This window comes from Micromys minutus, assembly GCF_963924665.1.
Source record: "Micromys minutus genome assembly, chromosome: 5".
Classification (NCBI taxonomy): domain Eukaryota; kingdom Metazoa; phylum Chordata; class Mammalia; order Rodentia; family Muridae; genus Micromys; species Micromys minutus.
The window spans coordinates 47642706-47656508 of record NC_137974.1 but is presented as its reverse complement, the minus strand read 5'-3'; the positions used below and the strand labels follow the sequence as shown (position 1 = coordinate 47656508).

The window sequence follows — 13803 nt, the reverse complement described above, 5'->3', positions numbered from 1 at the left end:
GTGATTTGGTATATGTCACATTTGAGTGTCAGTTAGTAAAGGACACCCCCATAAACTAGAGCAGCACTCATAAGAAGAGTTCTGGTTTTTCCTTGCTATGAGATATTTGGAGAACAATTACTGAGGTAATGAGCTTGGGGGGAGGTGAGCACAAACTTTTTACAGCTTCATTGCTAGGGGAAAGACAGGAAGGAAAGGAAGCCATGTAGGAAACAAGAAAAGAGAAAGGATGGAAACTATTCTCTGTTTTATCTCATTGGCCACTTTGGAATTATCCTGACTTGACATGTTAGCCTTCTAAACCAGTTTGAGTTGGAAGGAAAAAGATGGCAGAGGCAGCTCAGAAGCATCGAACCTCTCTCTCTGCTTAAATGGCTTTTAACATATACTTCCCACTTTTATGTCCTTTGGGTCACCGATCAGATTTAAAAGTCTTCTCAGTTTATTATTATTATTACTATTATTGTTTTGTATGTTTGTGTGTGTGCATGCCTGATATTGGGGAGTGGGCATGTGTCATGGTACATAATGTAAAAGGTTGGAGGACTCTGAAGTTTGTTCACCCCTTCATCTGACTTCTAAGGATCAACTCCATGTCTCCAGGCTTAGTAGGCACCTCTACCCACTGTTCCATCTTGCCAATCCCAGGCCTTTTTCTTTTCTCTTTTTTAATACAGTGGGACATGAGAAACCTGGGTTGCTGGTTTTCTTGGGTGTAAGGTGTTAAGTAACACCACTTTTGCTGTACATGTGCTGTGCCCAGAACAGTCTGCTCAAATAACCTGGAATCTCTTAAAACAATGGGATGAAGTCCTGTACCAGAAAGGGCAAAAAGAATGAACCACTTATATAGTGGGCTAAACAGTTGAACAGTTGAACTATTCTTAAAGGTATTCTTTAAGAACGAACGGTCATACAGTTGAAGAGTAGGTCATCCAATACTGCCAACACACTGTCATAGGGGTGGGAGCTGGTAAGTTATTTGTTTCATGTCTGAGGTATATTTTGTATATCAGAATTCATGAATGCTTAATTTCTTATGTAAATCTTTCTCCTACCCCTTTCTTTTAAGGTTGCTGGTGTTGTTGGCCGTGCAGACCTCCTGTGTGCTCTGTTCTTCTTGTTGTCTTTCCGTGGCTACTGTCAAGCACTTAAAGAAAGTAAGCACTATGTTTCCCTTTTTCGTTTGCCACCTTCTTCATTATTTCATCTCAACAGATAGTGAGTCGGTCTGTTCATATAAGGTTATTGCTTGAGGTGCAGCAGGCCAAAGGCTTAGACCCTTCACACATGTATATTTCCTCACCCTCTTCATAACACCACATTCTAGGTCAATAATACAGCAAAGCCCTGAGCAGATTTACTGAAGCACTTGGGTTGGGGGTGGGGTACTGTTTTATTTTCAGCAAAATCGCATGATTTCACACCAGCTTGGGACTCTAGAGGTCATAGATGTTGATGAGCAATCTGCCCCTTCATAATTTTCAAAGGTAGATTGGACTGGGCCTATGAGAGTCTTCACTTTTCTTCTCTCTTCCTTGCACGTAGGCTGGACCCCAGCTCTGCTTGAATCTCTCAGATATTCAGCTCCATGTGACACAGGAGAGGTGGGCCTCTGCCCCCATGTTGGTGATGTCTATCTGAGTAGGCATGGCCATACCTCACACCCTTATATCACTTTTTTTATCCTGCCGAGAGGAAAAAATGCTGAGATTAAAAAATCCTGCACATTAGTTGGTCCGGAGTCTGGAGAATGTGAGTGGAATGGCTTCAGGGCAGAGAAGAGCAAGGGATAACTTCTCTTCCTGAGGCCAAAGGTCAGCAGAATAGGAAGGCACACCTCCATCAGGTCCTTGGGCAGAGCCTCCCCACTAACAACAACTCATGATTAGAGGCTCTGGAGAGATTGCCCTGCCTCAGTCTCACAACAGCTGAGCGAGATTCCAGTGCCAGCCTGTTCTCCTTAAGACTGAATCAGGAGTGGGAGGGGTCCCCCCCATACATGTTTATTACGGTACAATGGCACTTCGTGTCCTAACGTTGGCAGTTCAGTCGGAATCTGCAGGTTCGTAGGGAGGTTGCTTCTCAGCATTCACACCAAGAACATTAAAACTTCAGATATTTTTAAGAGATTTTTTTTTTTTTCAGAAAAGTCTCATCAGTCATCATTTGTTAATCTTAATATAACCTCCTTAAAACAATTACTAGGAATTGTGAATGAATTTCACGGTCGTCAAATGTTCTTTTTGAGGAAAGTATTTATGTTAAGCATTAAGTATTAAATATCAATAGATTTAACAGGTAAGGGGTGTCATATAGAACCTTCCACTGCATTAAAGGTTTGTCCTTGTGAAATCATAAGGAAGATCATTACAACACCAGAACTCCTTCCATTGAGTGTGCTGAGAAATTTGCTAGGCTTTCTGAATGGACTGTTCTTTCACAGTGGTGAGAAAAACGAATGCCCCTTGGTATTCCTCCCAGGAATCTTCATTCTTTCTGTGTTCCAGTTCATGAATTTGTGCATTAATATTTACGTAGTATATGTGTATCTATTTTGAGTTCTTTTTATAATCATAAAATTGTTTCTAAGGGCCATCCATACAAAAAGTAATTGGTTTAGGAAGCCTTTGGGGCTGGGAGTTTAGCTTGGTAGTGGATCCGGGCGAAACCTCAGGTTCTATGCCTGGTGTTGAAAAGAAAATTAAATACACATGACATCTTTAGAAACTGATAGTGAGGATGAAGGTACTTCAATGTTGATGGATGCTCAGTTAATTCATACTCTGATTCCTGGAAGTTGATGAAGAACTGCTCACCATATAGCCTTTTGGATTGTTTGTTTGTTTTGGTCCAGTGACACTATTTTAGCATGTATACTGTATTTACTTTAGCATGAGAAAGAGATGGTTAGGTCTGAGTTTATAAGTATCTTCAATAAAGTTAATCTTGTTGGAGGATGTCTTCCGGCAGGTGAGGGCAGGCACAAGACAAGGCAAGGCCTGTGATTGGGCAGTGAAAAAGAAAGGCGGGTGAAGAGAAGTTCTTGAGAGGTGGGGGAGATAGGAGAACAACGGGGAAAAGAGAAAATGGAGGAGGAGGATAACTCATCCCCGTGTGGCATTAAATAGTTACAAGTAGCTATGAATATCTTGTAAAGGATGAATTATTACAGGAAAATTTGTTTTATCTAGGTGGGCAGTTTGTATCAATATCAGTTGGCTCTGAGTTTATTGTGTGGACGTTTTGTAGAGTGAGAATTTACTGATATGAATCTGGTTGACAAATTACAAGCCTCAAGAGTTTTGATTTTGTTGGGTTACTTCAGAATTGTGACAATAACCACAGGGGGCTGATGCTGGGAAAGGGAGCAGAGTCCACAGCAAAGAGCTGGAAGAGGGCAGCTGCTGCATGGGGCTAGCCACGGAGCCAAGTAGCAGCTGCTACTCCTCGGATAGAGAGTAGCAGGAGGTGGCATGGTGCCTGAAACCTTTCGCCATTTTATTATTATTATTATTTACTGCTACAATTCTGAACATGATTGGTGTTTGCAGAAGAGTAGCAGTAGCTCGGGCAGAATCCCAGCAGGATTATAAGTAGATGCTGGTTTGTTTGACGTTCCCACAACAGTGAGAAGATAGGAGGATAGCTGTGGGAACCTGGACAGACGCCCTCCTGTCCATTATTTACTGATTAACTTGAACTCATGTTAGGACAGGAAAGAGAAGACCAAATGGAGCCCATAGCATCACCTTCGGCCATGGTCTCTGATGCTTTGTGGTTACTTGGTCTTTACAAAACTGTGATGGCTGATACTCTCATTTCAGGCCCTCAGTCTTGCATCTCTGCATTCTTTCTGCCCTGAACTGCTTCACTTGCCCTGACAGGCTTGACGTGGAGGTACCACAGTTACTGCAGGGTTTATAGTGGGTGCTTGAGTTCCTTGGCTCTTGAGTCTTCATCATTGTGAATTAGTTCTACTGAGGTTGCAATTCTAGAGGTTCCAATCAGCCTAAGAAGGCCTTAGATGCACTATGATTAGTATTTTTTTTTTTTAACAGGCAGAGCCCTCTGTCCCTTTAGCAAGATCCTAGCCCAACCACCACTGTAAACACCTGTACTGGCTGGTTTTGTGTCAACTTGACACGAGCTGGAGTTATCACAGAGAAAGGAGCCTCAGTTGAGGAAATGCCTCTGTGAGATCCAGCTGTAAGGCATTTTCTCAACTAGTGATCAAGGGGGAGGGCCCAGTCCATTGTGGGTGGTGCCATCCCTGGGCTGGTAGACCTGGGTTCTATAAGAAAGCAGGCTGAGCAAGCCAGGGGAAGCAAGTCAGTAAGTGACATCCCTCCATGGCCTCTGCATCAGCTCCTGCTTCCTGACCTGCTTGAGTTCCAGTCCTGACTTTCTTTGGTGATAAACAGTGATGTGGAAGTGTAAGCTGAAGAAACCCTTTCCTCTCCAACTTGCTTCTTGGTCATGATGTTTTGTGCAGGGATAGAAACCCTGACTAAGACAACACCTAAGGATGTTGTGCCCTGATGAGCAACCTGCTTTGTTCCTCTAGACCAATGCCATAACCCACTGTACCAGCCACTTAGTCTTCTTATCACAGCTCCCACCCTTTCCCTAGTCCCTTGGCAAAGGTATCATATTTTCAGTAACTTTCTTATATTTTTTTAACTCGTTTCCAAATATGTCAAGAGTGGAATGTTCTCTGTTAGAGTAAATACCAGCTCCTTAGAAACATCCTTAAGCACAATGTTGATATTCAGCTTAGCCTGTGTATTATCTAGGACCTGTCTCTTAGAGGCTTGTAGGGTCCACAAGCCTTCACAGAGGAAGAACAAAGTTCCCTATACATGAAAGATTTTGACCAGAAAAATCTGACTAGAAAAGTAGTTCTGGTCTCTGATGCTGTCCCAAAGCATCACAGGGGGTTGTCGATTTAGATCATCCATTCCCTCACTAATCAGCCTTATATTAAAAGTATTTCTGATAAATAGGCCCTACACCCAATGCTAGATTCCAAAACCTAGAAACAAAGTCCATATAGCCCCATGGGCGGTGGGGATTTCTAGGCCCATGTGTATTATATGGATATACATGTACATGTCATACTTGTATATGTAAAAATATTCTTTCACATGTTAGAGGTCATACCCAGGGACTTACACATTTTAATCAAGTCCCCTCTACCACTGGATTACACATTTCTAGCTTCAGTTCAGTTTGTTCTGGTTAAAATACAGCTTGAATTATTTAGCATGCTCAAGGAGCTGAGAATGGTCCTGTTTTCCACTCTCTGCATGTGCTCAAAAAGGACTCCATTCCGTGGTGTTTGCAGAGTGGATAGGGGTGGCCCTGGTACTGCAGTCACCTCTGACATTACATCACATTTCTGTCGGTCCAGCTTTTCATATTTAGGAGCATCTGGATGTCTACATTTCCCTGTGTCTTAAATCCTCAGTTTTTCTTTCCCCTAGCTCATCAGTGCAGGGAACACAGGCCAAGCAGTCATCACAGACTCATGCCATGGCATGGTGTTTGCCTGTGTCTATAAGTACAGCAGACAATTAAAACTTTCAAAGCAGAAACACAGTCTTTATTAGAATGAAATGATCATGCTGTTTAATGCTTAGGCTTAATGCTTAAGGCAACCAACTTAAAGACCTGGTCTTTGGAGTTCAAGCATCTGAATATATAAAGTCAATGAAAAAAAGGAGGTCCGGTTTTAGATACACATAAACTTGACATTCAAGAGTTGGGACCGAGTTAATACTATTTTATAAGGGAACAGATATTAAGTGCTCTGAATTATGATTTAACTAATTAGAAGTTTCTCTGAGAGTTTATAGCTCCTCTTGAGTAACCTCATTAGCTTTCTTTATAGGTACAATATTATTATAAAGTCTGAGTAATCTTTAACTGTCTGAGTTTAGTAGGAGACAGCTCTGCTAAGCTCCGGTGTCCTAGAATTTCAGAAAATTGAGGGAAATCAACTCACTGTTGTTTCTAGGGCTCTGGTTTTTTTTTTGTTTTTGTTTTTGTTTTTTGTTTTGTTTTGTTATCTTATGTTTCCTTTTACTTTCTTAAAGCTCTTTTAGAACAGAATCTTTTTTAAAAATAAAAATGTCATCAGACATTTACTTCAAAACAAATAGATATAGATATAGGTATAGATATCGATATCAATATAGATATATCATTAAACAGATGATTTGAAGGAACACGTTTTGTTGTTGTTTAATGCCCAGACCAAAAAATGTGCTGCTCTCATGAGATGTTTTGTCAATACTGAAAGCTCTTTCAAAACCTTCTGTTTCAGACTGGAGACAGGTAAGCCCTTAACAGTAAGCTTGCTAAAATGGTGGAAACAATTTCATTCTTCAACTAGTGCTTTGAACTAGGACAGAATGTCTCACTAATGTGGGAGGAGGGAATCTTCCAGGGAGGAATTGTCTTGCTACATTAAGTTTTCAGCTCAGACAGAGGTCAACAAGATCTCAGAGCCCTTTTTAAACCTTTGTCCTGTTGTAGTTCAGCCAAGATATCTGACTTGTCATTCCCTTACATTTTGCTTAAGATATATTTTTTTGTCTTTGACTTTGAATCATGATGCTTAAGAAATAAGCCTACTCAGTTGGGTGACACACCTGCCACCCAAATACTCTGGAGGCAGCGGGAAGAGGAATTGCAAGTTTGAGGCCAGCTTAGACTACAGTGGAAGAACTTGCTTTATAGATAGATGGATGGATGGATGGATGGATGGATGGATGGATGGATGGATGGATGGATGGATGGATGGATGGATGGCTATGCCATAAAGACACCAGTTTTAAGGTTCATCGGGGCAAGTTTGGGGCCAGCTTAGACTACAGTTTGATAAATAAATAAATAAATAAATAAATAAATAGATAGATAGATAGATAGATAGATAGATAGATAGGCCAGCTTAGACTACAGTTTGATAAATAAATAGATAGATAGATAGATAGATAAATAAATAAATAAATAAATAAATAAATAGATGGGTGGCTATGCCATAAAGACACCAGTTTTTAGGTTCATCTGGGGTCATTGCCAATGGATTGTTTATTTCTTTCTTCTCCACCTTCATTTTCCTTGGTTCCTCCCTTGCTTGAATTTCTTTACGTGGTCCCCAATGTGAGGACAGCATGTCTGACTCTCATCCTGTGCATGGAAGCAGGCTTGGTCAGTTCCAGTACTTGGAGCACGAGTCTGATGCTCATTGTGTAGGTCTGGCAGCTACAGAGCTGTGACCACCTGTCGTGATGGCACTGCTCCCACACACACCATGATGTGCCAGTTTCGCTCAGCAGAGCTGCCAGGCAGAGGGTGGTGAAGAGGGCTAGCTTGTACAATGTGCTGCTTTTGCTGAAAGAAGGAGGGCTTCCCTCTGGATGGAGTGCCAAGTCGGAGACAAATGCTTCATTAAATTGGTCACATCTGTTGGCACTTGTGGGTGTCAGTGCTGACAAGTGTCTTTCTGCTGGTTGGAGTTCTTCCTTTCACTCCTTCATCCTTTGCCTCCATTGACCTAAGGGACTGTGTCATTGTGAATAATAGAGACATGGAGTGGAGCAGATCTGCCACGTCCTGGGTCTTACACCATTAACACTTGTTGTGCTAGGTAATTGTCCTGGAGAATGGTTTTCCTCGAGGTGAAAGATACAGCCTGGTTACAGATGGTTTTGTCATACTCTCCTGCATCATCAGAGCTTAAAATCTAACAGTGTGGACAAAGTTAAGGCCACGAATTCCAGTAAAGACACTTGAATAGAGCTACATTCAAGTTAGAATTACCTGTCTTAGGGAGACTTTATTTCTATACAAGAGTTATTCATAAACGTAACTGGACTAGAGGCAACATTTGTTTTAAGGTTTATTTTTACTGCTTCTCACAGTTGCTTTTAGGTTTAAAAATATTACATTTTATATGCATTTTATATTACATTTTTTAAATTAGCCTCTTACATGATGAGGACGCTTCCATCCTGAAGAGGTTTGAAGGCTAAATTAAAAATGAAAAGACTTTGTCTTCTAGCAGCATTTGTTCACACTGAGAAAGTTACTAACTTTCTGGCATTACTGTATAATTGCATAAGAGATGTGGCAATATAAAAGACTTCTCTTAAGCATGGAGCAAAAAGAAACAATTAACTTGGTTCTGTGTGCAAGGTGGCCTATCGTTTCTGTCACTGTAGTAAATTATTCATACTTGGGATGAGAGTTGCTAGCATTGATTTCCTGGTTAAAAACAGCCACAAAAATATGAAATCCAAATTCACTAGGTTATGCTGCAGATTGACCTGATTAGTTGCTTTGATGAATCGAGATTAAAAGTTAATCTTAACTAAGGGGAATTACCAAGATGGGGTTGTCCCAGAACTCAGAACGGGTTTCTCAGTTTAAGTTCCTACCAACCCCTGTAATATAAGCATTTTTGCCAATGCTGTGTGCATTAGTTGACTCTGGTTTTTAATGTACAGGCGTACTAAATGTTTATGATGAACCCCTTGATTTAAATGATATGATTTTACAGATTTACTTATTTGTTGTTTGGTGTGTATGTGTATGTGCCCGAGAACATGTGTATGCATCGAATGCTGGCAGGCAGACACCTGTGTGCGAAAGCATAGGGTCCTCTGGAACCGGAGTTGGTGGTGGTAAGATACTTCACATGGGTGCCAGAAATGAAACCTGGATCCTCTAGAGGAGCAATGTGTGTTCTTAACTGCTGAGCCATCTTTCTAGCCCCAGATGATACAATTTTAAAAGTTTTAAAAGGGGTTGGAGAGATGGCTCAAAGGTTAAGAGCACTGACTGCTCTTCCAGAGGTCCTGAGTTCAATCCCAGCAACCACATGGTGGCTCACAACCATCTGTAATGGGATCTGATGCCCTCTTCTGGTGTGTCTGAAGACAGCTACAGTGTACTTGTATATAATAAATAAATAAATCTTTTTTTTTTTTTTAAAGTTTTAAAAGGTGAAGTTTTCCAGTTTGGATTCTGGAAGGCACCCTAGCACATAAGCATCCTTAGTCATAAGGCTGCTGATAAAATACCGATAACCATGGCAATGGGTAGATTTAGATCAGGACACAGACTCATTTCAGACTTTATAGATATCAGAGGTTCGGTTGGAATACAGACACAGCAGTGTGCAGGGTATTTCACTTGTGAGCCGAGGCTGATTCTGAGGTCTACAGGCACTGCCACATATAGAAACATTAGACACACTTGCTCTTTTCAGTTTCTGCTGTTTAAGTTACACAAGCAAGTGGGCCTGGAATGTAGCTTAGTTGCTAAGGTGCCTGCAAGTCATGCATAAAGCCCTGGGTTCACCTACGTCCACAAGAACCAGGGCTGTCATCTCAGTGCTCAAGACAGAAGCAAGGGGATCAGAAATCAAGGATCACCCTCTACTACATGGTGAGTCTAAAGCCCTCACTGGAGTATAAGTGTCCCTGTCTCAAAACAGCAATGAGATGAATTTTAGTCTATCAAAAATACAATTTTATATGAAACCAGTTTAAAAATGTGAAATGCATATTTTTTTTTCCACACAGAAGCCTTCAGACTCTTGTGTGGCAGTGCAGTACTTCTCTGCTGGGACTAGATAAAGTCCAAGTGCTCGTTAGCTCTAATGACTTGCTTTTATAGAGGAGCAGGTCTGGAGTGTAGCTCTCTGCAGATGAAAGCCGTCAACTGGGTTATTAAGTGACCATTGAAGTGTTGCCTTTGATCTGAAATTGCCACTAATTTTGGTGACTGGAGCTCAAGTAACTTCGGCAGAGAAATATCTTCGCCAGGCAGGTTTTTGTCATGGGTGCCTGATGTCAGAAGCAGCGAAGGAATGCAGACCGAAGGAGGTTTAAGTGCTTCTGTTGTTGACAAGAAATGGTCCAAGTGCACAACAGTTTAAGGGTTTATATTGAGATTCTTTACAGAGTACATCTGGTTTCTTTCACAATGGGTGCTGTTCACTTGGAGATAGAGCCCAAGAAGTTAGGGTCTAGGGAGCTTTCCTGAGGTGAGCATAGTACCTGTGGGTGTCAGGACTGGCCTGGCCCTAAGATAAGAGAAGTCACTTAGGCTGTTGTAAACCACAAGTGGCAACTTTCATAAGAATGGTTCAGGGTTCAAACACAGTGCTCAAGGTTTAGGGGGAAAGGGTCTGGGAATAAGTCAAAACAAAAATTCTGGAAGGTAGGAGCAGAACCTGCCTCATCAGATAGCAAAGGCTGTAAAACTCCACGGTTCCTTGCATTCCAGAAGAGCAGCTAAGCGCCTTTATTCCGTGGTAGAACTAACCCATGTTCAGCTTTCCTTGCTTCTCTGGTGCTTATCTGTGTGCACAAGGCCTTTTTGCCTTCTACAACCATCCATCATTGAAGGAAGTCAGGGCAGGAGCTCAAGGCAGGAACCTGGAGGCAGGAGCTGAAGCAGAGATAGTAAAGGATACTGTTTAGCCTGGTTGTTTATGCAACCCATGACCACCACAACACTGCTCACAGTGGGCTGGCTCACTGCATCAATCATCAGTCAAGAAAATACCCAAAAGATTTGCCTTCAGACCAGTCTGATGGAGGCATTCTCAAATAAAATTCCCTCCCAGATATGTTAGGATGGTGCCAAATTGACAAAAACCCAACCAGCACGAAAGGTATGATACAACTCTAGAGTGACCCTCGGGGAAAAGCGTGATGAAGCCAGAGGCTGCATTTTCTGTCTTATTTTCTTGCAGCCCACTGAGTATGCTAGCCATCTGTGAAGAAAGCTGTGTTTAATTCTGGACAAGAGGATTGGGATGTGAGCCCTTTGGTTTCATGTGCACATAGTATTTGGCTTTGTGCTAACAGGGTGCCTTCCTTTGAGAATTATCTTTACAGGTTTTACCGGAGGAACTGGGAATTTGTTTCCTCTTACACCTCCCCCTACCCCCATAGGGGAAATTTCATCCACATCCACGTTATATTTAAGTAAATCACAAAGCAATTCCGTTTCTCTAAGAAGACTTAAAATGATCTGGAAGATGTGCTTTTGAAATTAATTCAGGAGACTGGACTGGATTATGTTTAAGTGAGAAGCATGTAGCGAGGATGATTTACTAGTCAAATTCATAAAAATACAGGTAAAATAGAATTGGCAGAGAAAGTAAAACCCAGGGCAAGGTTCCACAGCCTCAGGACAGCTCTGCTAATGATAGAAGCTCATTGAGATACACAAACTTTGGCGTGTCTCACTGTGTAATGTCTTTTATTTGCAAGTTCTTTACATAAACTTTTGATAATTAAAAAATCAAATACAGGTATCCAGGTAACATTTTGAACTAGACAAAAGTACAAAAGGAATGAAGTTGGACTGAGCACCTCATGGTGGGCCTGGAACACACAAAGCCTCAAATCGGAATCCTGCTTAGTACAGAGGCTTCTGATAATGGTTGTGGTTCTCATTGTGATCTTCCGGTATCACCTATATATATCATTTAAAAAAAAAATAAAACTATTCTTCATTTGTTTGGTAGAACCAGATAAATATGAAATGGTTCTTAGTGGAGGAACGCTGACTTTTGGGCCATCTGCCACCTGAACAGCTTGGAGCTAAGCCACAAAACTTAGAAAGGCAGGTGTGTGCTCAGCCTAAGGAATAATATTCCTAATGGACCAGAGCTTAAGAGTGAAATGGGTTGTTATGAGACGTTCAGGCCCATGCTGAAGTTATTCAAGTCAAGTCCAGGTGGCCCCCTGCTGGAAGCATCCTGGAAAGGTTTCTTTTCCATCCACCTAGTGCATGTTACCACTCCAGAGTCTGTTCTGTTGGGTACTGTTCTGTTTGGTCGGTATAGTTCTCAGTTGCTCCTCCAAGCCAAACAGGGTCACAGCAATGTAGCTAAATGCAAGCTTGCTGCCAAGGCTGATATTGGAGGTATATAGAGTGTCCTAAAGGTCTGGAAAGCATGTTAAAAGGACCATGGCTTGCCATCTTCAGGATTCCTGGCTCAAAGGGCCTGGGTAGGTTATAATTCTGCATTTTTAGCAAGATTTAAGCCCAGGCTCCAGGGTCTGAATCCTGAGGAGCACTGCTTTAGGGCAGTGATCTCCCAGTTGGCATAATTCTCCTCACAGAGGTTATTTGACAGTATCTATAACCCACTTGGATAGAGGGGCTACTGTCTAATGTGTAGAAGTGCACCCACATTTCCCGTGATATGTAGCACTGTCTCCACAACAAAGCATCAAACAACCAAATGTCTAATGTGGAGAAATTATCATCTGTGGCAGTAACAGAAAATCCAGTGTCTAGAATATACTGAAGAACATCCTAGAGGATTGTGGGTTATGATTAATGCAGTTTATCGATTACGGCTCCTCCTAACTTAATCTTAGGGGTCAGTTAGGGACACTTACCCACAGGCAATCAGACAGGCAGGCCACTTGCTGTAACTGGAGTAAAGCAAGTGAATTGGGAAGGGACTCCCTGGGAGGATGGGGGTGTGGCTTCACAGCTTAAGTGACATTTGACAGCTTTATAAAATGGGTAGGATTTGGCCAGAGGCATGCTAGCCCAAGGGAACAGGCAAGCAAAGCAAGGTGGGAATCTGTTGGTTTGCTACGACGCCTGGGTTGGAATGTAGACTATGGATCCTAGAGGGGGTCCCAGGTGGTCACAGTAGCAAGGCCACTAATGAAAGCTGTGCTCACAAGGGTCACCCTTAGCCGGAAGGCAACAGCAGGTGTCAGTCCTGGCAGAAAGTGGTGCTCATGATTTGTTAAGCTTCCAAAGGGGTTTGGCTGCCTGCAGACTTCATCACTTTGACAGGTATCTCATTCCCCATCCAAGGAGCATGAGGTTGAGATAACTTGAGGTACCAGTGGTTATTGGCAAGACAAGATTTCCACCCTGAGGCTTTGCCAGTCAGTTCTTAATAAATCACAACGCTTATATCCAGCAAGGGTATACATCAGGCATGTGAAAACACACACACACACACACACACACACACACACACACACACACGTACGCGCGCTTCTGGAGTGAGCAACTTAATAAGAATCACAGTGTACCTTAAAAACCACACTGCATGCTTGGCACATTTTATGTCAGAATGACTTACTGGTCAACCCCATAGACTGTTACAGCAAAGCCCCATGGAACTTTCATCATCTGACCGGAGAAAGTTGCTGTGGTTTGCATGCAACGTTTATCAGCTGACCTCTGTGGTTTCTATAGCATATTGGGTAGTTTTCTTTTAAAGTGTTAAGTGTTTGATGTGGTTTTTTTATGTACATGTGGCTAACAATGTGGGTCTACCGTGAAAAATATAACTTTCTCATCTGCTCTATTTTTCCTTCACTCACTAATTACTACAGTTACTTTCTTACAGATTTTTCTAGAGTGCGTTTTGCTCTCTTGGAATTTATAACATAGTGGCAAGTCATTCCATATTAGTTCTTCCCTCTTTTTCCTGAGGTAGGTCCATTACCTCCTCTTATAGATGAGGGCAGTAAATGGAAGTAACTTGCCAGATGCTGGGTGTTAATAGTGAATAGCGCAGCAGCAGTCAGATTTGAAGTTCTTCTAGTGGTACCCAGAATGCTAGCGAGTGGTTCTCCTAAGAAGATGTAGTGCTTGTTCACTTAGATGAGGGATGAGGGCTTCAAAGAGTTGCCAGGGATGAGGCCTACCTGTGACACTGTTTCCTTCTAGCTATATTTATTTGGCCACTAGATTGTATTTTTTACTGGCCATAGACAGCAAATGGACATATACTTGCCT

General features: G+C 42.0%; 1 protein-coding gene across 2 annotated transcripts in view; it reads left to right on the top strand.

Moving 5' to 3' along the window:
• Positions 1–13803, top strand: part of TMTC4 (transmembrane O-mannosyltransferase targeting cadherins 4) — a 65392-nt gene that overhangs the window by 16639 nt on the left and 34950 nt on the right. For both annotated transcript variants that reach the window (XR_013975046.1, XM_080917323.1), the window contains exon 5: positions 1073–1160. Coding sequence is in view for 1 of the 2 variants with exons in the window: in XM_080917323.1 (XP_080773449.1) it covers positions 1073–1160 (88 nt within the window). In the remaining variant the exon portion in view is untranslated. The remainder of the gene's footprint in view (positions 1–1072; positions 1161–13803) is intronic.